The following is a 26,755-nucleotide window of genomic DNA, read 5'->3' as shown; positions in this document are numbered from 1 at the left end:
ATTACTGATCAGTTCATCCAAAGATCACTGCCCCTGGACTGGAGGTGTGAAGGACTGGAGGTGTGAAAAACTGGAGGCGAGGCTCTGGCATTTGTATTTTCAAAAGTGGCAAATAGGTCTACCTGTGGGGGCCTTAGCACCTCAGGTACCGGCATGGGACTTTATGGGTGGCGTTCCTACTCATGAACTTGTTGCTGCATCCTGCTGAGCAGGTCTGCCAAGTCATTGTCCAGTCCGATAGCTACTCCGCCAGAAGATGTACGCAGTGTTGGAGACACCGATGCCAAAATCCCTCCACTAATGCTGACAGTTGAAGAGAATGTAAAACCTTGCTTTTGCAGGTAAAACATGGTGGTCGTGTTGTGGGTTTGCACCAAGACCACCTTGCCCTGAATGTCAGGGAGAAAAGCTTTGAGGTTTAGATGTGTGGCTAAAATTTCAGAAGGCTAATGTGCAGACCCCATTATTTAGATAACCCATAGACTCTGGACTGTCATGTCATCCGGTGAAGAATGTGTCTGTGGTAATGGTTACCTGCGGAACTGAGTCTGCAATGGTCCTGCAATGCAACAGGTTTCTGCTGTCCTATCACTGCAGAGAGCAATGGTTGCTGGCCCTTATCAATACTAGATCTTCCTAGTGGCCCTCTGCTTGGGACCATTATGCTGAGAGGCTATGGAGCCCTGTGTGAGAGACTCTGGCCACAAGTGAGGCCATCTGATCCATGACGTGCATTGCTCAGACCCTCCAGGATTTCGCGATTTGCAGCAAAATTGGCACTTTTGTAAAAACGCCGTGATTTTTACAAAAGTGCCAAGAAATTGAAGGAATGCAGTACTAAATACATGGATTCGTGATTGCGTGAATGAATAGCTAGATGAAGGGGTTAGTACTTGAATGGATTCATGGGCATGGATGAATGAATGGGCAGTGGTTGAGAGGTGCACAACAGAGCAAAGGTCTCAGGAAGCACACGACGAAGCCTCAAAAGTGACAATCCACTTGCCAGCAATTTCTGCAAGTCGCAATAACACGGGCTCCAGTAAAACACATGAAAACTGTTCCTCTGAAATAAGAGGATGTGTATAATTAGAATAAACATAAAACCACGTTTCTCAGCTCGAATTTGAGAATATACCGACTGTGTAGCAGTCCGTGTGATTCCCAGGATCCTCTTGGTTTTGAAGTTCCCCAGTTCTGTTCACAGATCCCTTATGCTGCATGGTGGGCCAAGGCATGCACAACGCCTTATTGCAAACAGAAGAGAACCACACGTGGTGGGTGTTGGACTTGGCCCATTTCCCCAAAATGTTTCGCTTTTCACCCCCCTATTTTAGGTTGTCTCCCCCATGGTAGAAAGTTGTATAGGCCATGTGTGGAGGGAGACGCCATGTTAAATGTAATGTCAAGAATCAAAAGGGACTAGCAAAGTTTGAGAGACTCAAAGGAGTACGTGTGTCGGCAAACCAGTAGGTTTTTTCAAAAAGCCCTCACCCACCAACCTAGTTGGTGGCATGCTTCATCATCGGGCCCACCACAGTGACACCTAATGTATCCCGGGTGTGCTTCAACGCCAGATTACTGCGGAGCTGGTGTACTTGCTGAGTGTGCAGTGTAGTGAGTGAGATGGTGAAAGTTAAAAAACCATACAGTGGGTCCCAGTACCCGAGGGTAAAACAATATTTTAATTTACTGGGCCCCTGTTGGTTATTTAAAAGGCAGACGGACGTGTTGGAGTATGGATTATGACCTCCAGCGTCCTGTGTGGTCTACATGTTTCAGCCTGGCCTTTTTTAATTTGAAACAGGCTTTCCTCAGGACCAAGTGAGTATGTGAAAGGTGTAAAATAAAATAAACTAAATTATAGTGGTTGTGTTGTTTTTTCTCTATGTGTAGCACTCTCTAAGGTCCAAGGAGGAACCAGACCGGCAATTTCGTGAGTAAATGGACTGCGCTCTACAGCAACTACTGGGGTAAGGTGTTGAGGTCTCTTTCCTTACAGGTCGGATACAACTCAAAACTGTCAAAACCTTCTTTCAGGGTCTTTTTCTCTGCCAGGTGACCCAAGGAAGCTTTGTACAGAAAAAAGACTGTGTGAGGATTATGTTATTTACTTACCTGTACCTCACACTGAAAAAATTCGTTTTTAGCCCACCACTACAACCGGCTTCTAGATAAAAACCACACAGGTCCTGTCATCGACATGACCACACTTTAGCCAAACATAGTTCGATCACTCACCTTATGAGACGGCTGAATGATGTTTATACCTGCAATATCATGCTAATATGACTCTACCTTGTGCGTCTGTCTGTCCCCTTCATGTTATGTGTAGCGAAGCGAGAGGGAATCCCCCTCTCACCCATATAGCACCTTAGAGAGTGCTACACATAGAGAACTGGGACCCACTGTATGGTTTTTTAACTTTCACCATCTCACTCACTACACTGCACACTCAGCAAGTACACCAGCTCCGCAGTAATCTGGCGTTGAAGCACACCCGGGATACATTAGGTGTCACTGTGGTGGGCCCGATGATGAAGCATGCCACCAACTAGGTTGGTGGGTGAGGGCTTTTTGAAAAAACCTACTGGTTTGCCGACACACGTACTCCTTTGAGTCTCTCAAACTTTGCTAGTCCCTTTTGATTCTTGACATATAATAAACGGGGATTCGGACTAGCTTACCTAGTCCTCTCTCTCTCCTTTGATTCAATAATGTTAAATGTAATGCAATGGTGTGCACACTTGTTAACCCCTATTGTAGAAATGTACCCTGGTAACATGCTGCATTTAAAATGGATGCCATGGCTGTGTGTGGTGCCACCTGACTGTGGTGGGTTAGCGGTCTAGTTGTTTGGTACCTAGCCATCCCAGCTTTTGTAGGGAAAGCCTGGCAACCAGGGTGCTCTACTCCTCCCCCTGAGCCAGTTAGAACCAGTTCCCCAGAGGATTCTAGAAGCTTCTGGCACTGCCTGGTAGGTGGGGTGAGGGACGCATAAATAAGGGGACTGTGCCACCATGTGCTCAGACAGAGCAGGGACATGAACGTCAGGGGACCTGCTGCCAGGGGGAACCGCCACCTGGGCCTGTGTGCTGGACCCTGCACCTATCTAAAACCCCTCTGCTGTCCCCAGGGCTAGTGGAAGCCCCACTGCAGGAGTACAGGCTGCTGTACAGGAGGAGTGCCACACTACAGTGGAGGATGGTGGAAGCCTACCGCCCTGTCTTGATGAGTACCCACTGACTGCTGACCTTGCCCAGTAGTGCCTGCTGCTCGGCCCCTGAAGAAGAGCGCCATCCTAGGTCCCTGAGGCTGGTGGGACCTTGCGCCACGCAAGCGCTACACCTAAAAGCGCCTGGAGAAGAAGAGCGCTTACCTGACTGCAAAGGCGCACCTTTGACTGCAGCCAGAAAGAGGTGAGGAGCTGATTTCTGCAGTGCGCCACAATGATTCTGCCCCAGAAGAAGCGTGGACCCAACAGCCCTGGGTGACCCTGAAGTGCTGTGCTGCTAAGAACGCTACTGCCATCCTCGCAGCTGCAGGAGGCTGCCCTTGTGTCCCACAACACTGTCCTACAGAGGCGCTGCTTGGCCTAGAAGATCTGTGTGTTTTAAAGCGCCGAGGGTGCCCACCCCGAGTAGTGGCGGTGCTGGACACGCATATCTAATGAGCGGGTGCCCACCCCGCGTATTGCCGCACTTTGTGCGTAAATTGGAAACAGCGGGAGCCTACCCCGCAGGTGCGCTTTGTGGAGAGGGAGCCTACCCCTCATTGTCCCTAGAAATCCCTGCACGGCCCGGGACAAGGAAGCAGGAGAAACCTTACAGCGTTCACCGCTGTAGCCCGGGCGCTGGGGAGAGAGAGCGCTGGGGGGCCTGGATCGCCGCGCGCCCGGGCGACGTGAGGAAAGAGGCGCGGACTTTGCCACGCGGAGGGAGGAAGAGGCGCCACTGACTATCCCCACCGCGGCCCCCGGAGCCTAAGGAGGGCCGCCGCAGTGGTGCTGAGGTCCGGGTTGGGCCTACGAGGCGAGAGCGGCCACCATCCCGTGACAGGGGTGCCGGCCGCATCATCGGCTGCGCCCCCTTGCCGCGGCACAGCCATTGGTTGCGGCTGCCATGCCCCCGCAAGCTGCACTGGAATTGGCGGTTGCGGGAACGCCCCTAGAGGACCGTGTCCGGCTAAGGTCCGGAGTCCCGAAGCGAAGCCGGAAGTCAGCAGTGACGTTGCGGGGCCCCCGTAGTGACGAGGGAGCCCCGGGAATGCCGAGAGACCGAGGCGGGAGCCCACCCCGCCGGTCTGAGCCCCGCAGCTGCTGTGTGAGCGAGGGAGGGAGAGGGGGCGTCGAGGCACGGTGTCGGTGCCTGCCCCTCCCCTGCACCGCGTGTAAGTCCCCGAGGACCCACAGGTGAAGAGTGGGAGACCCCAGAGCCTGAGACCTGAGAGAGGTGTCACCGCCCGTCAGGAGGAGCCAGAGCGAGAGGCCCCGGACTGCCAGTGAGTGGGGCGGAGTTGGAGAACTGCCCGAGGCCCGGGAAGAGGCCTTTTGAGGAGCTGGTAGAGGAAGGGGGCCACGGGGCACAGCATCGGTGCCCGCCCCCGGGGGTCCATCTCAGGGGACACGGAGTGTGTCCGGGCCAGCCTTACTCTTTCAGCTGCCCCTACTCGCAGTGGGCAGCTGCAACGTGCAGCCACGTTTATTGAAGCCCCCGTGGTGTTGGAGGATGAGGGGATGGAGACGGGGGCCTTTTGGCCTCTTGGGAGGCCCTGGATGTAGTGGAGTGTCCAGTTGTGGAGAGTCTTTAAAGGCAGTCTGTGGTTTTTAGACAAAGCCTTTCCAGTAGCAGATATATTGTCTGTGCGGGGTGAATGATGATGCACCATTCCCTTTCATCAAGCTCCTGCTGGAACTTCTTGAGGAAGGACATCTACTTGGAGTCAGTCATATACTGTCCTGAAGCTTTTTCTGGTTTTAGCTCCGACTGAGCTTTCAGCTTCGATGAATCAGACCAACATGTGCTCTTGGACTCAAAGGCCAACGGGGGCAAGGATCGGCTGCATTCCCTCTTGGAGCAGACGCCTTACATAGGTGCCAACTGGAGCCCAAGGATGGCAGCAGCACACCTGGAAGCTTCAGTGGTTTACACACGGGGTTTGACGTATGAACCTCAATGGGGCAGTACTCAGCCTCGATGTATGGCCTCTTATGTGTTTTAGGAGTCTGAGTAGAAGTGTAGGTGTTGACCACACTCACGTTTCTGGGCATGGATTGGTACAAGGTCCAGGGTCAACTAAGTCAGATGGGAATTTTTGATCGCCTCTTCCTTCTCCAGGACTTCCTCCTTTTCTGGATCAAAGAGTCAGATCTGGCGATTTCGGGCAGGGTTGATGGCCGGGATGTCGAATAGCTCACTGTAATTCTTTTCTTTTATGCTAGGGGATCTGTTTTGCCAAGATGTCCATCATCTCAATTGATGAGATGCACATCTTGTTGAGGGCCCATCACCTGTCTCTTTGCTGTCAAAGGTTCTTCTTGCTTCTGAAAGCCGAGCAGGAGAACAGCTGGTGTTGTCGTGCCCTGGGAAGAGGAACAGGTTACAGACGGCATGGAGGTAGGCCCAAGGATGCTTTGAGTGGCACTAAGGGCACCTCTTGAAGGGCGTCCATTCCATCATCCTCTCGACTTCTTCATTCTTCTTTGGCAATGAGGATTATGTGTGGCAGCAAAGGGTCTGGAAGCCTGGTCTCTGATGATGAGATCTGGAGTAGTCAAGCAGGGAAGAGTAGACAAAATAGAATGAGACTCAGAGCAGAACTCTTCTCTCCAATGTAAATGGAACCAGCAGGCCCTGGTACCACAACATACAGCATTGAATAAGTCAAGACCAGGAGCAACATGGATACACATCCAAACCTGATGGTGGAGGAAAACAACCTAACAATCGGACTCTGTGCCCATGCAAGTTAATCATAAGAGAGGTCACCAGGACCTTGTGATTTTAAAGGTTTTTTTCAAAGAAAAACAAATTCCAACAGTCCGAGCCCAAAACGAGATAGCAGGAGTAGGCACAGCATGCCACAGATGCTATGAATAAATGAATACTCTATGGAAAGTCATAGATATAGGAAGAGGTGTGGCGCCGCGGCCAGGGCGACTGACGCTGGAATCTGGGGACCACGGTTCGATCCCCGGCTCCGGCGGCAGGTTAGCCCAGCACCATGTGACTCTGGGCAATAGCTCGCTTAATCTTCCCAACGGCCCCCAGCGCCTAGAGACCCTTACGGGTGATTGTGCGCTTTACAAATGTGGTCTTTACTTTTATCAATATATGCCTTTGTGAATGACACAGGTACCTCTGTAACTATACAGTGTGGGAGAGAGTGTTTGTGCACATATCCATGTGTATAAGTGTGTGTGTGTGTGTGCATGTGTGGAGCTTAGGAAGAGATGGAAGGGAATTGCACATCTTGATTGGAAGTACCTCTTCAGACCATCTTCATCTTTACATACATGTTTACTATTTCCACAATTAGGGGGCGTGGCTTGGTGCCGAGCGGGGATGAGCGCTCAGGGGTGAGCGCTCCGAGGACGCTGTCGGAACCTGCGGACGGAGTTGCTGTTTTGTATCGCGGATGGCATAAATTGTTGTTGGAAGGTGGCGGGCATGGATTGAAGCCCTTTTTGACACTTCCTGAGGCGGCTTTCCTCCCGAATTTGGCGGAGTAAGTCCGGTCGCGGCTTTCTCTCGGCCGCGACCGCCATTTTGTTTACTCTGCCTCTCACTGCCGTGGAGATGCACTGTCTTTGGTTCCTCGCTTCTTGGCTCCTTTTTACCGTTTTGCTGCTGCTTCTGCCCAAATAATGACTCTTTGCTTTTTTGTGGGCCAATTCATCATATTTTGCCGCATCATTCCAATCACTACAATATCTTCATTTTCATGACGCTCACAGGGTCTTATTTTACCTCAACTACGGCGGCCATTTTAAGCTCTGGAATTTCATGCTCCTCTTTGAGACTTTTTACCCAGACATTGAATATTGTACTCCTTTTCTTGTGACCATTCCAGATGTTTGCAGTTGTGGGTTTTGTCTTTATGCTTACCTGCCCCTGACTTTTACTATTCTCGTCTCTTTTACTACATGGGCAGGAATAAGCAGCTTTTTGGCTCTGCTACTCCCAAAGTTATTTTCTGCCTTTGCTAAATACGAGGCAGTGCAAGTTGACCCCAGTCGATCCACTGCTGCTGCCACTCATTAAATAAGGCTTGGGCGCCTCTGCGCACCATAAGATGTCGATTGGAGCGGCCAGGTAGACAACCTCATGTCCTATCCTCCATCTTTCTCCTAATTTGAACCTCTGGGGATCGGCAGATGAGAAAGCGCCTTCGATACACGAAGAACGAAAGGGGGCCGGTGGCTGACCCGACGTGCTCACCTTATGCTACCCAAAAGAGTCTCAAATAACAAGGTCTTGCAATTCTTCGCTGCTACCGTCACTAGGTGAAGAATGTGCCTGGGACCGGCGCGCCTGTTGGAATCCTGGGGCAGAGTAAACAGACCATAGAGGCAGAAATGGAGCAGAGGTGAATGAGGGGTGGAAGAAACCACCACCTAATCAAGGCACAATGACAATGTCTGAGCATACTCCTGATCTTCATCCTGTCAGCGGAGTCCGAGTACTATGTCCGACGCCCGGTGGAGCTGCTCTGCTCAGCTATTGAGGAGATCGGCCTTGGTTCATCCCCTGACCGTCACCTACCCAGCCGGACTTTGGGCACAGTTTTTTTCCCCCGTCTCCCTGTCTCGCCCCCCCTCTCATCGTATTTCCTTGTCTCCTATCTATCTATCTGTTCCCATTCAGCATTCTTTCGTTCTTTGTCTACTTCCTTTGCTCCTATCCCCTCTCATCTGAAACTTTCCCCTTGCCCGCTACACCGCCTAGCCCCATGTCCTTTTGTACCTTTTGACTAAGCACTCCTTCTCCCCTTATTGGGGAAAGATCCGAGATATATACGCTGGAGTCTCAGCGTACCCGCTGAGACAGTCCACAGCACCAAGGGAGCCACTCACAACTAAGGTATGGTATGGCACCCCTTGCCAAAGCACTCCCTCTCTCCTTTTTGGGGAAGGATCCAGTAAGTAGGCCTTGGAGTCTCAGAGACCCCTCTGAGAGAGTCCATTGCGCTTATGGAGCCTATCGCAACAGAGATGGGGAAATGATAACACTCCCCCTGGGATCACAGCTTACTGGACTTTGGGCGCAGCTTTGACTCGTCTACAGGTTTGTGTCCCCGTCACCCTTCCCCTCCTCTTGCCATGCCGTGTCTCTAACCCTCCCCTCCTCTTTCCCTCCACCATTCTCTGTCTACTTCCCCTGCTCTTACACCCCCCCCCCCCACTCCCTGGAATATCTCTCCTTGCCTGCTTTTTCCCTTAGCTATATGTTGCTTTTTGTTTGTCTCAACTTTTGTCACTATGTTGCCGTGCTCCAATATGTTGCCATGCTCTAATAACATTGTAACCTTTGTAAAGATGTAACCTGCAATTATTGTCTGATACTCATGTAAAGCGCTCTGATACCTCCAGGTCTAGCCAGCTCTACGTAAAACCTTTATATAAATAAATAAATAGTTTAAGAAATAGTTGGCCATTCCAGCAATGCATTTGCGTTTGCCTATATCATCAATATAGGTGCTCTGGTGTGGCGCCGCGGCCAGGGCGACTGACGCTGGAATCTGGGGATCAGGGTTCGATCCCCGGCTCCAGCGGCAGGTTAGCCCAGCACCATGTGACTCTGGGCAATAGCTTGCTTCATCTTCCCGACGGCCCCCAGCGCCTAGAGACCCTTACGGGTGATTGTGCGCTTTACAAATGTGGATTATTATTATTATAAAGCCAGCCTGGCTTGGTCTACGCTTTGCAAAACCTTACAGAGACTTGGAAAAAAAAAGGTACTCCTTTCTAACTGCCATTGTTGAGGGTGCCTCCTCAAAGCCTCTGTGTAATTCCCCTCGTGGCAAATTAACAACGTGAGTTTTAATGAAACCAGCAGCCGCACTCCTTATCACTAGATGGCAGTATAGGATTAATGAAGTATGTTTTTAAAAAAAGCTTTTGTTATCCACAACACACTACTGAATCATTGTAAATGCAAATGCATTTTAAAAATTGATAATATTTTGCACTTCACTAACAAAATGGAACTTAAAGTAATGAATGTCTACAGGAACGTAAGCAATTCCTCTGTGAAAGAGGCAACAAAGCAAACATCAGACCATTTTGAAAGGTTACCAAACAACTGTGGAGAAAGGGCGAATTGCATGGAGTATCTTTTTTACAATGCCAGATTTAAAGAAACATATAAATGCGTGATCATTTATTTACATAATACTCTTTCTCCATCATTTTCCGGTAGAGGGAAGAATGAAGTAGCTTTAACAGGAGACTTGAAACTAAGAGGTGTTCTCTATTCTTATATATATCATGACCCTGTCCTGAGGGATTACTAGGTACACTTTATGAGTGACATTAATTTATAAAAAATCAGTTTTTCCTACATGTCAAAAGAATTTTCCCTGCCTTGTGTCAATGCAATGTATTTAAATTACAGCCTGCCAGTTCACAGCGGTGCTCCAGGCAGCCTTATATATTAGTCACATATGTTGGTGGTGTAAACAGATACTGCAGCCCACAATGGCATTTAACTTTCAATGTCACAGGTGCAATTTATGCACCATTCATAATGGACTTACAGGGAAGTTACATAGGCCAAATATGGAGTGTTGAAGTGCAGCATGTTTCAGAGGCGAAGCACGGAAACTTTACTACAGTTTAGCAGTGTTAAAGAGCATAGAGCCCTAAAGTAATCAAAATACAGTCCAGAAAAAGGCGAAAACCTGAGGTAAGCATGCAGAAAAGGCAGACTTGCTACAGGTGCATTTTTGTGGGCTTTAATTCCTGGCTGGGCGTGAAAGGAGGAAGCACCAATGAGTCAATCTAAGTGCTCTGGGAGACACCTTGTGATGGGAGAAGGGGCAGTGTTGTAGCTAGACCTTTGGCCGCCCATGGCAATCCCTGCGTTTGCCGCCCCACAGCGGCCACATGTAAGAGCGGGGAGAGGGGTGCTGGCGATTCCTGCGTTTCCAAGCCCCACGATAGTTGCAGGGAATAGCGGGGGAGGCAGACACCCCTATAACTCATGCCGCCCGAGGCGCTCCGCCCCCTTCCCCTTGCTACGCTACAGAGAGGGTGTGGCTCCTGTTGCTAGTTGACACTCAGCAATGACCAAAAGCTGAAGGATTACTTAAGATTCTTGCTGCGCAGATGTTTTCATTACACAGGAAAAGTCCACCCAAAAACTTCTGAGAGTTCTGAGCCTAGTTTCCGGAGGCAGCGGCAGGCAGATTGTAACGTCCACAAAAGGAACAAAGACAAGTTGACGGAGATACATCATTTGTGCAGCACTCACAGTGTTTGTAGAATGCATCCCAGAGAGGGGTACAGGAAATGGGCTTGAACCAATGCACTAGAATTAGGTGCTGCCAAAGGTATGATTCCCATTGCAATGCATAAGGGCTCTATGCCTTTGAAAGTTGGCTGGCAGAGCCTGGTGTTGTGCTTCTATTGTATTGTTAGCATTGTAATTGCATTTATATAAGGGGTAAAGTACTTTTTACTGTACATTATGAGGATATTGAAACTCACTGAGGAGTTCCATCACCATATAGAAGAATAAGGCCAATGGTTGCCTTTCTTTATAAGGTCATGGAATTCAGAGGTGACTTGCAATATCCTTATCAGGTACCCAGGCACCTAGTGTATGAAGGACTCTCTCCACTAGTGATTCTGGTTGGGGGGAAAAGATTGGTAGCACTATCATTTGGTTGAGGTGGAAAGAAGAAACCACTTTGGGGAGGAACCCTGGGTTCATTCTGAGAACGACTGTGTCCCTTTAAGCTTGCTTGAAGGGCTCTAGGAGTGTTACGGCCTGCAAAATATCGATGTAGCTAAAACATGTTATAGTTACCATGAAAGTTACTTTACAGGAGAGTAATTGCATGAATGCATGGGTTCAAAGGGGTGACTCATGAGTCTGTCAAGGACCACGTTGATTTTCCATAGCGGACCAAGATTGACTCAGAGAGGAATGATCCTCTTGAGGCCCTATATGAAGGTCTTGATAAATGGAATGTCAAAGAGGTAGGATTGTTCTCTGTTTTGCACTTCAAAGAGGAAGGAATGTTACCTCTTTTCCAAGTATGTGGCCATAACCGTTAAATACAGTCATTTACAAATGTAGGCAAGTCCTGACCTTTACAGATGAAGAAGATGGCACGTGCAGTCCTGGACACTGGGTTTAGGGTCCAGGTGATTAATGAAGCAATATCAGATGACCCTTTTCCATTTTGCAGCGCTTAAGACCCACATGGTAGATCTACAAGATTATAGAAGATGTCCATCCATTCCTGCGGGAGACATTGGTAGCCAAACTTTAAGACCTCATGTGCCGGATCGCTTGATTGAACTGCCCAGAGTCTGCGTGTCTGATCTGGCCTTGGTTTTGTGTGAAAAGGACTGGCCTGTTGATGAGATTCTTGTGGGGCTAATGGATATCTCAAGGAGTGTTGATTACTATGGTATTCTGGCCCATATTGGGGAGCTCAGTATAAGTGTTAGAGATGTTTGCTGCATTTTCCAAACCACGTTCGTAAGGAGTGGCAGAGGCAGGAAAGCATATGCAAAGATTACTGATCAGTTCATCCAAAGATCACTGCCCCTGGACTGGAGGTGTGAAGGACTGGAGGTGTGAAAAACTGGAGGCGAGGCTCTGGCATTTTGTATTTTCAAAAGTGGCAAATAGGTCTACCTGTGGGGGGCCTTAGCACCTCAGGTACCGGCATGGGACTTTATGGGTGGCGTTCCTACTCATGAACTTGTTGCTGCATCCTGCTGAGCAGGTCTGCCAAGTCATTGTCCAGTCCGATAGCTACTCCGCCAGAAGATGTACGCAGTGTTGGAGACACCGATGCCAAAATCCCTCCACTAATGCTGACAGTTGAAGAGAATGTAAAACCTTGCTTTTGCAGGTAAAACATGGTGGTCGTGTTGTGGGTTTGCACCAAGACCACCTTGCCCTGAATGTCAGGGAGAAAAGCTTTGAGGTTTAGATGTGTGGCTAAAATTTCAGAAGGCTAATGTGCAGACCCCATTATTTAGATACCCATAGACTCTGGACTGTCATGTCATCCGGTGAAGAATGTGTCTGTGGTAATGGTTACCTGCGGAACTGAGTCTGCAATGGTCCTGCAATGCAACAGGTTTCTGCTGTCCTATCACTGCAGAGAGCAATGGTTGCTGGCCCTTATCAATACTAGATCTTCCTAGTGGCCCTCTGCTTGGGACCATTATGCTGAGAGGCTATGGAGCCCTGTGTGAGAGACTCTGGCCACAAGTGAGGCCATCTGATCCATGACGTGCATTGCTCAGACCCTCCAGGATTTCGCGATTTGCAGCAAAATTGGCACTTTTGTAAAAACGCCGTGATTTTTACAAAAGTGCCAAGAAATTGAAGGAATGCAGTACTAAATACATGGATTCGTGATTGCGTGAATGAATAGCTAGATGAAGGGGTTAGTACTTGAATGGATTCATGGGCATGGATGAATGAATGGGCAGTGGTTGAGAGGTGCACAACAGAGCAAAGGTCTCAGGAAGCACACGACGAAGCCTCAAAAGTGACAATCCACTTGCCAGCAATTTCTGCAAGTCGCAATAACACGGGCTCCAGTAAAACACATGAAAACTGTTCCTCTGAAATAAGAGGATGTGTATAATTAGAATAAACATAAAACCACGTTTCTCAGCTCGAATTTGAGAATATACCGACTGTGTAGCAGTCCGTGTGATTCCCAGGATCCTCTTGGTTTTGAAGTTCCCCAGTTCTGTTCACAGATCCCTTATGCTGCATGGTGGGCCAAGGCATGCACAACGCCTTATTGCAAACAGAAGAGAACCACACGTGGTGGGTGTTGGACTTGGCCCATTTCCCCAAAATGTTTCGCTTTTCACCCCCCTATTTTAGGTTGTCTCCCCCATGGTAGAAAGTTGTATAGGCCATGTGTGGAGGGAGACGCCATGTTAAATGTAATGTCAAGAATCAAAAGGGACTAGCAAAGTTTGAGAGACTCAAAGGAGTACGTGTGTCGGCAAACCAGTAGGTTTTTTCAAAAAGCCCTCACCCACCAACCTAGTTGGTGGCATGCTTCATCATCGGGCCCACCACAGTGACACCTAATGTATCCCGGGTGTGCTTCAACGCCAGATTACTGCGGAGCTGGTGTACTTGCTGAGTGTGCAGTGTAGTGAGTGAGATGGTGAAAGTTAAAAAACCATACAGTGGGTCCCAGTACCCGAGGGTAAAACAATATTTTAATTTACTGGGCCCCTGTTGGTTATTTAAAAGGCAGACGGACGTGTTGGAGTATGGATTATGACCTCCAGCGTCCTGTGTGGTCTACATGTTTCAGCCTGGCCTTTTTTAATTTGAAACAGGCTTTCCTCAGGACCAAGTGAGTATGTGAAAGGTGTAAAATAAAATAAACTAAATTATAGTGGTTGTGTTGTTTTTTCTCTATGTGTAGCACTCTCTAAGGTCCAAGGAGGAACCAGACCGGCAATTTCGTGAGTAAATGGACTGCGCTCTACAGCAACTACTGGGGTAAGGTGTTGAGGTCTCTTTCCTTACAGGTCGGATACAACTCAAAACTGTCAAAACCTTCTTTCAGGGTCTTTTTCTCTGCCAGGTGACCCAAGGAAGCTTTGTACAGAAAAAAGACTGTGTGAGGATTATGTTATTTACTTACCTGTACCTCACACTGAAAAAATTCGTTTTTAGCCCACCACTACAACCGGCTTCTAGATAAAAACCACACAGGTCCTGTCATCGACATGACCACACTTTAGCCAAACATAGTTCGATCACTCACCTTATGAGACGGCTGAATGATGTTTATACCTGCAATATCATGCTAATATGACTCTACCTTGTGCGTCTGTCTGTCCCCTTCATGTTATGTGTAGCGAAGCGAGAGGGAATCCCCCTCTCACCCATATAGCACCTTAGAGAGTGCTACACATAGAGAACTGGGACCCACTGTATGGTTTTTTAACTTTCACCATCTCACTCACTACACTGCACACTCAGCAAGTACACCAGCTCCGCAGTAATCTGGCGTTGAAGCACACCCGGGATACATTAGGTGTCACTGTGGTGGGCCCGATGATGAAGCATGCCACCAACTAGGTTGGTGGGTGAGGGCTTTTTGAAAAAACCTACTGGTTTGCCGACACACGTACTCCTTTGAGTCTCTCAAACTTTGCTAGTCCCTTTTGATTCTTGACATATAATAAACGGGGATTCGGACTAGCTTACCTAGTCCTCTCTCTCTCCTTTGATTCAATAATGTTAAATGTAATGCAATGGTGTGCACACTTGTTAACCCCTATTGTAGAAATGTACCCTGGTAACATGCTGCATTTAAAATGGATGCCATGGCTGTGTGTGGTGCCACCTGACTGTGGTGGGTTAGCGGTCTAGTTGTTTGGTACCTAGCCATCCCAGCTTTTGTAGGGAAAGCCTGGCAACCAGGGTGCTCTACTCCTCCCCCTGAGCCAGTTAGAACCAGTTCCCCAGAGGATTCTAGAAGCTTCTGGCACTGCCTGGTAGGTGGGGTGAGGGACGCATAAATAAGGGGACTGTGCCACCATGTGCTCAGACAGAGCAGGGACATGAACGTCAGGGGACCTGCTGCCAGGGGGAACCGCCACCTGGGCCTGTGTGCTGGACCCTGCACCTATCTAAAACCCCTCTGCTGTCCCCAGGGCTAGTGGAAGCCCCACTGCAGGAGTACAGGCTGCTGTACAGGAGGAGTGCCACACTACAGTGGAGGATGGTGGAAGCCTACCGCCCTGTCTTGATGAGTACCCACTGACTGCTGACCTTGCCCAGTAGTGCCTGCTGCTCGGCCCCTGAAGAAGAGCGCCATCCTAGGTCCCTGAGGCTGGTGGGACCTTGCGCCACGCAAGCGCTACACCTAAAAGCGCCTGGAGAAGAAGAGCGCTTACCTGACTGCAAAGGCGCACCTTTGACTGCAGCCAGAAAGAGGTGAGGAGCTGATTTCTGCAGCGCGCCACAATGATTCTGCCCCAGAAGAAGCGTGGACCCAACAGCCCTGGGTGACCCTGAAGTGCTGTGCTGCTAAGAACGCTACTGCCATCCTCGCAGCTGCAGGAGGCTGCCCTTGTGTCCCACAACACTGTCCTACAGAGGCGCTGCTTGGCCTAGAAGATCTGTGTGTTTTAAAGCGCCGAGGGTGCCCACCCCGAGTAGTGGCGGTGCTGGACACGCATATCTAATGAGCGGGTGCCCACCCCGCGTATTGCCGCACTTTGTGCGTAAATTGGAAACAGCGGGAGCCTACCCCGCAGGTGCGCTTTGTGGAGAGGGAGCCTACCCCTCATTGTCCCTAGAAATCCCTGCACGGCCCGGGACAAGGAAGCAGGAGAAACCTTACAGCGTTCACCGCTGTAGCCCGGGCGCTGGGGAGAGAGAGCGCTGGGGGGCCTGGATCGCCGCGCGCCCGGGCGACGTGAGGAAAGAGGCACGGACTTTGCCACGCGGAGGGAGGAAGAGGCGCCACTGACTATCCCCACCGCGGCCCCCGGAGCCTAAGGAGGGCCGCCGCAGTGGTGCTGAGGTCCGGGTTGGGCCTACGAGGCGAGAGCGGCCACCATCCCGTGACAGGGGTGCCGGCCGCATCATCGGCTGCGCCCCCTTGCCGCGGCACAGCCATTGGTTGCGGCTGCCACGCCCCCGCAAGCTGCACTGGAATTGGCGGTTGCGGGAACGCCCCTAGAGGACCGTGTCCGGCTAAGGTCCGGAGTCCCGAAGCGAAGCCGGAAGTCAGCAGTGACGTTGCGGGGCCCCCGTAGTGACGAGGGAGCCCCGGGAATGCCGAGAGACCGAGGCGGGAGCCCACCCCGCCGGTCTGAGCCCCGCAGCTGCTGTGTGAGCGAGGGAGGGAGAGGGGGCGTCGAGGCACGGTGTCGGTGCCTGCCCCTCCCCTGCACCACGTGTAAGTCCCCGAGGACCCACAGGTGAAGAGTGGGAGACCCCAGAGCCTGAGACCTGAGAGAGGTGTCACCGCCCGTCAGGAGGAGCCAGAGCGAGAGGCCCCGGACTGCCAGTGAGTGGGGCGGAGTTGGAGAACTGCCCGAGGCCCGGGAAGAGGCCTTTTGAGGAGCTGGTAGAGGAAGGGGGCCACGGGGCACAGCATCGGTGCCCGCCCCCGGGGGTCCATCTCAGGGGACACGGAGTGTGTCCGGGCCAGCCTTACTCTTTCAGCTGCCCCTACTCGCAGTGGGCAGCTGCAACGTGCAGCAACGTTTATTGAAGCCCCCGTGGTGTTGGAGGATGAGGGGATGGAGACGGGGGCCTTTTGGCCTCTTGGGAGGCCCTGGATGTAGTGGAGTGTCCAGTTGTGGAGAGTCTTTAAAGGCAGTCTGTGGTTTTTAGACAAAGCCTTTCCAGTAGCAGATATATTGTCTGTGCGGGGTGAATGATGATGCACCATTCCCTTTCATCAAGCTCCTGCTGGAACTTCTTGAGGAAGGACATCTACTTGGAGTCAGTCATATACTGTCCTGAAGCTTTTTCTGGTTTTAGCTCCGACTGAGCTTTCAGCTTCGATGAATCAGACCAACATGTGCTCTTGGACTCAAAGGCCAACGGGGGCAAGGATCGGCTGCATTCCCTCTTGGAGCAGACGCCTTACATAGGTGCCAACTGGAGCCCAAGGATGGCAGCAGCACACCTGGAAGCTTCAGTGGTTTACACACGGGGTTTGACGTATGAACCTCAATGGGGCAGTACTCAGCCTCGATGTATGGCCTCTTATGTGTTTTAGGAGTCTGAGTAGAAGTGTAGGTGTTGACCACACTCACGTTTCTGGGCATGGATTGGTACAAGGTCCAGGGTCAACTAAGTCAGATGGGAATTTTTGATCGCCTCTTCCTTCTCCAGGACTTCCTCCTTTTCTGGATCAAAGAGTCAGATCTGGCGATCTCGGGCAGGGTTGATGGCCGGGATGTCGAATAGCTCACTGTAATTCTTTTCTTTTATGCTAGGGGATCTGTTTTGCCAAGATGTCCATCATCTCAATTGATGAGATGCACATCTTGTTGAGGGCCCATCACCTGTCTCTTTGCTGTCAAAGGTTCTTCTTGCTTCTGAAAGCCGAGCAGGAGAACAGCTGGTGTTGTCGTGCCCTGGGAAGAGGAACAGGTTACAGACGGCATGGAGGTAGGCCCAAGGATGCTTTGAGTGGCACTAAGGGCACCTCTTGAAGGGCGTCCATTCCATCATCCTCTCGACTTCTTCATTCTTCTTTGGCAATGAGGATTATGTGTGGCAGCAAAGGGTCTGGAAGCCTGGTCTCTGATGATGAGATCTGGAGTAGTCAAGCAGGGAAGAGTAGACAAAATAGAATGAGACTCAGAGCAGAACTCTTCTCTCCAATGTAAATGGAACCAGCAGGCCCTGGTACCACAACATACAGCATTGAATAAGTCAAGACCAGGAGCAACATGGATACACATCCAAACCTGATGGTGGAGGAAAACAACCTAACAATCGGACTCTGTGCCCATGCAAGTTAATCATAAGAGAGGTCACCAGGACCTTGTGATTTTAAAGGTTTTTTTCAAAGAAAAACAAATTCCAACAGTCCGAGCCCAAAACGAGATAGCAGGAGTAGGCACAGCATGCCACAGATGCTATGAATAAATGAATACTCTATGGAAAGTCATAGATATAGGAAGAGGTGTGGCGCCGCGGCCAGGGCGACTGACGCTGGAATCTGGGGACCACGGTTCGATCCCCGGCTCCGGCGGCAGGTTAGCCCAGCACCATGTGACTCTGGGCAATAGCTCGCTTAATCTTCCCAACGGCCCCCAGCGCCTAGAGACCCTTACGGGTGATTGTGCGCTTTACAAATGTGGTCTTTACTTTTATCAATATATGCCTTTGTGAATGACACAGGTACCTCTGTAACTATACAGTGTGGGAGAGAGTGTTTGTGCACATATCCATGTGTATAAGTGTGTGTGTGTGTGTGCATGTGTGGAGCTTAGGAAGAGATGGAAGGGAATTGCACATCTTGATTGGAAGTACCTCTTCAGACCATCTTCATCTTTACATACATGTTTACTATTTCCACAATTAGGGGGCGTGGCTTGGTGCCGAGCGGGGATGAGCGCTCAGGGGTGAGCGCTCCGAGGACGCTGTCGGAACCTGCGGACGGAGTTGCTGTTTTGTATCGCGGATGGCATAAATTGTTGTTGGAAGGTGGCGGGCATGGATTGAAGCCCTTTTTGACACTTCCTGAGGCGGCTTTCCTCCCGAATTTGGCGGAGTAAGTCCGGTCGCGGCTTTCTCTCGGCCGCGACCGCCATTTTGTTTACTCTGCCTCTCACTGCCGTGGAGATGCACTGTCTTTGGTTCCTCGCTTCTTGGCTCCTTTTTACCGTTTTGCTGCTGCTTCTGCCCAAATAATGACTCTTTGCTTTTTTGTGGGCCAATTCATCATATTTTGCCGCATCATTCCAATCACTACAATATCTTCATTTTCATGACGCTCACAGGGTCTTATTTTACCTCAACTACGGCGGCCATTTTAAGCTCTGGAATTTCATGCTCCTCTTTGAGACTTTTTACCCAGACATTGAATATTGTACTCCTTTTCTTGTGACCATTCCAGATGTTTGCAGTTGTGGGTTTTGTCTTTATGCTTACCTGCCCCTGACTTTTACTATTCTCGTCTCTTTTACTACATGGGCAGGAATAAGCAGCTTTTTGGCTCTGCTACTCCCAAAGTTATTTTCTGCCTTTGCTAAATACGAGGCTTCCCACCTGTCTTTTAATCAAGAAGTGCTTCCCACGATGGAGCAGCCTGCTACAGTTACAGGAAAAGCCACTACCAAAAGGCTGAAAAAAGACCCCCCTCTCCACCAAGCCCTTATCCTCTGTCTCTGTAGAACTTTTATTGGAGGAAATCAGGGCTCTTCGCCCTTTTATGGCGGAAACCAACGTCAAACTTCAAATATTGACGGATAACTGGGCACAGATGGACGCAAGAGTCACTTCAGTGGAGCAAAATGTTTTTTCTCTGCAGGAATCTTCAGCCAAAGTTCCTCATTTGTTATCGCAGGTTTCCTCCCTTCAGCGTCAGGTGGAGGACCTTGAAAATCGAAATCGACGCAATAATTTGCGTATTTACGGTCTGGTGGAGGGTTGCGAGGGGACTGATCCCATTGCCTTTTTCAAGTCATTCCTCCCAAAGCTCTTGCACCTCCCAGAAGACACAATGCTTAATATTCAGCGTGCCCATAGACTTGGCCGTCCTTCCTCTTCCACCTCAACTGCTTCAAGACCGAGAGGAGTCATCATTTATTTCCTAGAATACACGGATCTTCTGAAGGTCTTGTGAGCAGCTACAGCTTCTCCTCGACTAGCTTGGTCAGGATCATCTTTGTTCTTCGCGCAGGATTACGCCAAAGCCACTGCTAGTCGTCGTAAAGCTTTCTTGGACATGCGCGCTGATCTTCGTTCCATAAGGGCCAGATATGGACTTTTTCATCCATGTCTTTTTAAAGTCACAAATAACAAGAAGACGACGATGTATGAAGATCCTCTTCGCCTCAGAAGCTTCTTAAATTCCTGTGGAGTGGCCGTTATGGATCTAGCTGGACCTTCCTCTTCACTTCCTACTTGAACATTAAGGCCCTCCAGTTCTAATTTTGTGTTCTATGTTATGGACAGCCTTCTTTCCACTCCCTGTTTCTGATTGTTGATTGTTTCTCAGTTTCATTATCCATGTTAAATGCGTTTATCAGTTTGTTTATGTTGCAAGTATCGTATTTGTAGTTCCTATTTTCTCTCTCTTACTCCTTTTTGCTTATTAAACCGTCTATTGTTGTTGTTCTCTTATCTTCGTCCATCCTTTTTCTATTTGACTCATCCTCTTTTTCTTTTTTTCCCTCATGTTATCAATAGATTTTCCCTTCTGCTCCGTGGTGTTCCTCCAGTCGTCCGGTCCGCTGCCCTAGTAGCTTGCCTCGCCCGATGTGGTTAAACCCCTCCCTCACTTTTTTCCTGGTTTTGTTCCTGATCGTCTTCCATTACCCTTCCTCATTTGTAAGTATGTTTTTCGCACCAATGTTTTATCTCTTACCTTTTTTTTGGTCTTTGATCTTCCCGTATACTTCCCATTATATCTCTCTTTTGATCAGGGGTCCTCTTTTGTTTCTTCCTTTCTTTTTTCTCATTACTCTCCTTACTCTTCTGATCCTTCTTTACGTTGTAGAGTTCGCTCTTAATCTCTGTTCTTCTTTTTTCAGTCCAAACAAATTCTTCTTTTTTCTTTTCCATTCTTACAATTCCTCTTGCTGCATGTCGTCTGTTCTTCAATATTTTTGTCTTCTTTTCTGCTATCTCAATTTTTCTCTTTCTCATTAATTTCCGACTCAACTCTTCTTGTGGCTCTTTCTCATATTATTGCTATCAACCATTTTCATACTTTTTATTACCACTAATGTCAGTACGTATTGTTTCATGGAACGTTAAAGGTCTCAATTCTCCCATTAAGAGACAGAGAATTCTATCTCACCTAGTCAAATTGAATGTAGATTTTGCTTTTCTGCAAGAAACTCACTTGTCTGAAGTTGAATCTGTCAAGCTTAAAAGAGGCTGGGTGGGTGAAGTCTTTTATGCTCCAGGTGATGGTAAACAAAATGGTGTGGTTATTTTAGTTTGTAAATCTATTTCTCATTCTTTGTTGGTTACGGAGTCAGATCCTGATGGCAGGTGGTTGTATGTCAAACTTTCTTTGAGGGGTGTTCCACTTTCTCTTCTAAATGTTTATGCTCCCACAGGGGGGATCCTACCTTTTGGCATAACATGGCCACCCGTATTACCAAATTTATGGACCACAACTTTATTTTGGCGGGGGATTGTAATCAACCTTTTGATCCCTTCCTGGACAGGCGTTCCAAAGCCTCTTTCATTCCTAACAAACCGCATAAACTCTTTGCTCAAGCAATATCACAACATAAACTTGTCGATGTTTGGCGCCTGTGTAATCCAACAACTAAAGAGTTTACTTTTTATTCACCAGCTCATCATTCGCAATCACGAATCGATTATATTTTTGTTTCTCGTCATATTTCCCAAACTCTCACACATGCAGAAATTGGCCCCATTTTGTTATCTGATCACGCCCCTGTCTTGATTAATATTGATATCATGCCTAAACTTATTGGACCTAAAAGATGGCGTTTTAATAATACTTTACTCTTAGACCCTAAATTTAACGCTTCTTTTGTTGATTTTTTTAATGACTTTTTTTATGATTAATGATACATAATGGGATGCATTCAAAGCCACGGCAAGAGACTTCATAATTAGTTACGTAGCCAGAAACGGAAGATCGCTCGTAAATCCACTAGTGATCTTCTCCAAAATATTAAGAGTTTGGAGCACTCCTACTACACTTCTCACTCACAAGAAAGTTTGACAGCTATTGTTGAAGCCAAGATGAAATTTAACAAAAAATCCACAGAAGATGCTTCTTTATACCTGTTGAAATCTAGTTCGAAATTTTATGGTGGGAAAAACAAAGCGGGTAAGATTCTGGCTAATTACTTGAAAGTCAAACATAATAAGTTGAACATTGAATCTGTTTTTGATGACAATTCTGTTCTTAAACACAAAGATACTGATATTTTAGATGAATTTTCCCGTTTTACACTACCCTTTACTCCTCTGAAACTCAACCTACTGCCAATTCCCTTTCTGTTTTTTTTTTCTAGCATACAACAATTTCACCACTTCCCTATTGACATAACTCCTTTAGAATCTGATATATCCCAACAGGAATTACTTTCCGCTCTTCAACTCCTCAAGAAAGACAAGGCTCCTGGACCGGATGGGTTCACAGTTGAATTTTACCTTCAATTTTCTAAATTATTACTACCTAAGTTGCACTCCCTCATTGATTCATTCGTTACTCTTGGCAGTTCTTCTGGCACCTTTTCTGACGCTCATATCTGTATAATACCCAAAGAAGGAAAAGATACCAGATATTGTAAAAATTACAGGCCAATATCCCTAGTTAACATTGATTATAAGATATTTGCTAAATCACTTGCTGCACGTTTGGACTCCTTTTTGCCTGACCTATTGGGACCTGAACAATCTGGGTTTGTTAAGGGACGTTTTATCACTGATAATACTAGACTATTGTTTAATGTTTTATCTACAGCCCCACACTTTCAACACTCTCTGGCAGCTATTGCATTAGACGCGGAGAAAGCGTTTGATAGAGTGGAATGGACTTATCTGTTCTCTGCCCTCAAATGTTTTGGTTTTGGCCCTAAATTTATTTCCTTAATTTCCTTTCTCTATTCCAGCCCAAGAGCAGCGGTATGTGCCAATGGTTTAATCTCCTCCTTTTTTCATTTAGGAAGAGGGGTTTGACAAGGATGTCCCCTCTCCCCATTCCTCTTCAACTTAGCTTTAGAACCCTTTCTCTCCAAGCTTCGTCAAAATCCTAACATCCATGGGTTTCAGACTTCACAATCCCACATCAAACTTGCTGCCTATGCACACAACATTTTGCTTTTTATATCCAACCCCACTGACTCTATCCCCGCTTTCCTTGATGAAGTTCACGAATATTCGTTGATCTCTTGATATAAAGTGAACAATGACAAGTGTGAAATTTTGCCTCTGACTAAATTCACTTTTAAACCCGATTTTAGTGATTCCAATTTCACGTGGAGCCCCTCCCATATCAAATATCTAGGATTACATGTTACCCCCTCCATTGCAGATACTGTTTCGCCCTATCTTAATAAATGTACCCAGAAACTTTCAGATCTTACAACTAGGTGGCACCCCCTTTATCTTTCATGGTGGGGTCGCCTTGACACTATTAAAATGATGTTATCCCCTATAGTTCTTTATACTATCTCCAATATCCCGGTCCCTATCCCCACAAAGTTTTTTAGGAAAATCAATACTATCCTTTCTTTGGATGGGAAAAAAACCCTGCATGTCTCTTTTCAGGCTAAAACGTCCTAAATCAGAAGGTGGAGTCAATTTTCCGGATTTTCCAGCATACCACAAAGCTTTCCTTCTGAGGCAAACTTCTTTTTGGCTGCGGGATCCTGATGATCCTTGTCCTTTATGGGTCACGTTGGAGCGTTTCTCACTTTCTCCTTTTACTTTTGCTGAATATCTTTCTTTTTCTCGCAAGCCACAATTGCTCTCCACCCCTATTCATAGATTTACCACTAAATTACTCTTAGCTTCCAATCCTATCCCTCCTTCCACGGTTGCTGACTTTCTGGCCACTACTATTTGGCATAATAGGAGCCTCCTTATAAATAATAGGCCCTTTTATTGGAAATCTTGGAGGCAAAAAGGTCTAATTTGGGTTTCTCAATTGTTTTCTAATTCTACCTTTTTGTCTTTTCCAGCGCTCAGCCAATCTTTTAATCTCCCTGCTTCCTTTGCCCGCAAATACCTTATACTTAAAGAGGCGGTTTTATCCACATATACTTATCTCTTGCATTCCCAGGCTCACCCTATCCCTCCTAATCCAACCTCTCAACTACACTCTTTCCTATGTATTTCATCTACAGCATCTGCCATTTATAAATTCCTTCACATCACAAATTCACCTCGACCCAAATCCAAAGTAGAGGAACAATGGGAATGTGACTTTGCCATTTCCTGGTCCATTCCTCTATGGGATAAGCTATGGACCAAACTTCGTAAATCTTCCAAAGCTGCCATTATCACACAAACACTCTTCTTTGTTTATAACAGACTCATTTTTACACCACACGCGTTGAGTAAACGGTTCTCCGCAGTTTCTGACCTTTGTTGGTCTTGTTCTTCACCGAATGCAACTTTATTTCACATGTTATTCTCTTGCAATTTCATTCATACGTTTTGGAAACAAATCTGGTCCCAAATTAACGACATCTTTCACACTCAAATCCCCTTTTCCTTTACTCATATTTTTTTAGGGAGTCTTTCTCCCTGTTGGGACCATACTACACTTCAAGTTCAGATTATTGACTTATTAATAGCTGTTCCCTTCCAACAAATTACTGTTAACGGGAAAAATGTTGCGAATATCTCATTTAAAGCATGGTGGTATAATGTTTGTCATAATCATAGACTTCATACTGCCTTTGTTTTTCCCCTTCACATGGCAATGAAGCGTAGTAATTTGTGGCTGCCTATAACGTTATACCTTGATGTGTGTGCTAAACGTTCATTTCACTTGTGTCCTGTTCAACAAGAAGTCTCCAAACCCCCTTGATTGACCTTAACGCTCCTTTATATTTCTCTTTAATCATGTTTTATTATTGCTTCTTTCTTTTTATTTTTTCGGTTGTTTAGCCTCACCTGTCATTTTAGAGCCCATTATGCCTATTTGTATTGATGTATTGCTTTCTTTGAATATTATTATTGTGGTTCTATATTACCTTTATTTACTGTATTGACACCTTTTCTGGTTTAATAAAATTCTTTTGAACTTACTATTTGCACAATTAAAAATAACCAACACTAAGCAAATGGATATATTTCCCTGTTTTGGCCTAAAATGTCTGCATCTGAAGTAATATCTTCTAGATTAGCATTTGACATTTTCATCTCAATATTGTCTCAATAACTGGTTGATTAACATCAGCAGCACATAAAATATATGTGATGCTTGTGTCACATATCCGAAATGAGTTAAACAAGAACATTTCCAAAGACCTTCAGGGAATTCCAAAGAGGCAGATTCGGTGGCCAAATTTGTTTTTTCCCCACATTGAGACATAAGTGTGCGTGGAATGCACAGATGTGTGTCCTGTAGCTTGCGTTTCCATATTACTCAGGCTCTACCTCACTCAAGAGGCCAAATAGTTTAGGGTTGCCGCGTTTCCCTTCAGATGGAACGTGACATGCCAGTTTAGGCAGGACTGTTCCTATTGGAGCAGCGCCTGATCGGATTTGCACAGGGTTGGTCCATCTCTGTAGAAGCAGAGGGAGCAAAACCCGACAGATTGGAATGTGACCTAGAGTTATTAGCAGTGGGTGAGATTAATTCAAGCATTCCGCTTTTCACTACATGGGTTTTCTTATTTTATAAATCATTAATTACCAATTCGCTGGGGCATTTTAAGGATTTTGGGGGCCCTGGGCCAAACGTAGTTTGGGGGTCCCTGTTCAGAATACTTTTGAATTTATAATCCAGTCTCAGCTCTTTCGTGCCCTCTTTGGTCAGGTCTCTGACAGTGCACAGGCACACACTAGCAAATTCTAAATGCTTTTTAACAATTCTGCAACACAACAGCAGGAGCTCACTAATATTCCTGCAAATAATCTTTCTGAACCCTCCCTTTTATCATACGAGATGTCCAGTTTTGATCTAAAATGTAAACAAAATTATGGATGTTGCATTGCATAAAACATAATCACACCATTTCTCTGCAAAATGTCTGTAATAGACTCTCACACATAACCCGGTTAAAAATAAATGAAAGGAAAACGGTATTTGAAACAATCTGTTTAACAATTATTCAAGGTCATCAGGACAAGACTGTTTGCAGAGCAGAGCTGGCTCTATGAGGGGCCCCATGAAAGACGGTGACCCTGGGCCGGAGCCCATTTTGCCCAGGCCTTAAAACAAATCTGTGAATTCGCTGTCATTATTGAAATATGCTACGATCTTGAATATTTTAAAATGCAAGAAACCAATTTTAGGTCAAGCTACATTTACCAGGGCAGATTCATTTACAAAGGTAACTAGACAATAACACAATTGGTGGAAATAAAATAAAATAAAAATAAGTAACATTCAGCAGCAGCACCCAGAGTTCTTACCTTCTGAGCAGAGGCTGCTCTCTTCTCCTGCTTCGCTTTCATTTCTGCTAGGAGCCCGCTCCCCATCACCTGGATTCCATATCTGCGTCCTCCTTGTGGGCTGCCTTTGCTTTCGCTCTTCTCAGCCTTCAGCCCATCCTCTAGATGTTGGTTTTCATCCAGGGAATCGGGCGTTTTTAACTCTTCCGAACATTCTGTGCTGCCACCGCCTCCAACGTTGCTGCCACCACCACTGGCACTGCTGGTGGTAGTGCTGCCACCCCCGCCAACTCTACTGCTGCCACTGCCCCCGGTGCTGGTGCCAGCAGGACCACCACTGCCACTACCAGCACCACCCACACTGATGCCCAGGCCGCCAATCTTACTGGCGCCACTAGTACTGCTCGACCCGGGACTGTCGCCATTTTGTTCCGGGATTTTCATCTCCTTCTTGGCCGTGTCTTGGGCTGGGCTCCTAACAGACGCCCGGGAAGACGCGTGCTCGTCGGTCACAGTCACGGCCTGCGAGCGTTCAGATTTAGTTCTAGATTTGATTAAGTTGAGGAAGCCGCTTTTCCTGGAGTCCCGTTTTTTCTTGTCCTCGCCTTCACCAGAGTCATGGGAGTCGGACGTTTTCAGTGATGGTCGCCTAAAATAAATGAAGATAAAGTTTACGACTGGCAGTACATTCCTTTATTAATTATTTATTAATTTATTTATCCACAAAAGAGATGTTCAGTTACGTAATACAGGCGTCTGAAGTTCAGATA

At 47.4% G+C, this 26,755-nt stretch overlaps 1 protein-coding gene across 2 annotated transcripts in view; it reads right to left on the bottom strand.

Moving 5' to 3' along the window:
• The window catches only part of CARMIL1 (capping protein regulator and myosin 1 linker 1), a 1,033,060-nt gene that overhangs the window by 77,448 nt on the left and 928,857 nt on the right, over positions 1-26,755 (bottom strand). For both annotated transcript variants that reach the window (XM_078687906.1, XM_078687907.1), the window contains exon 33: positions 26,007-26,634. In XM_078687906.1, coding sequence (XP_078544032.1) covers positions 26,007-26,634 — 628 coding nt within the window. The remainder of the gene's footprint in view (positions 1-26,006; positions 26,635-26,755) is intronic.

The sequence above is a fragment of the Lissotriton helveticus genome, chromosome 4_1 (assembly GCF_964261635.1).
Source record: "Lissotriton helveticus chromosome 4_1, aLisHel1.1, whole genome shotgun sequence".
NCBI classification, from domain to species: Eukaryota; Metazoa; Chordata; class Amphibia; order Caudata; family Salamandridae; genus Lissotriton; species Lissotriton helveticus.
The sequence above is the reverse complement of the archived record's forward strand: the minus strand, read 5'-3'. Positions and strand labels throughout refer to the sequence as shown.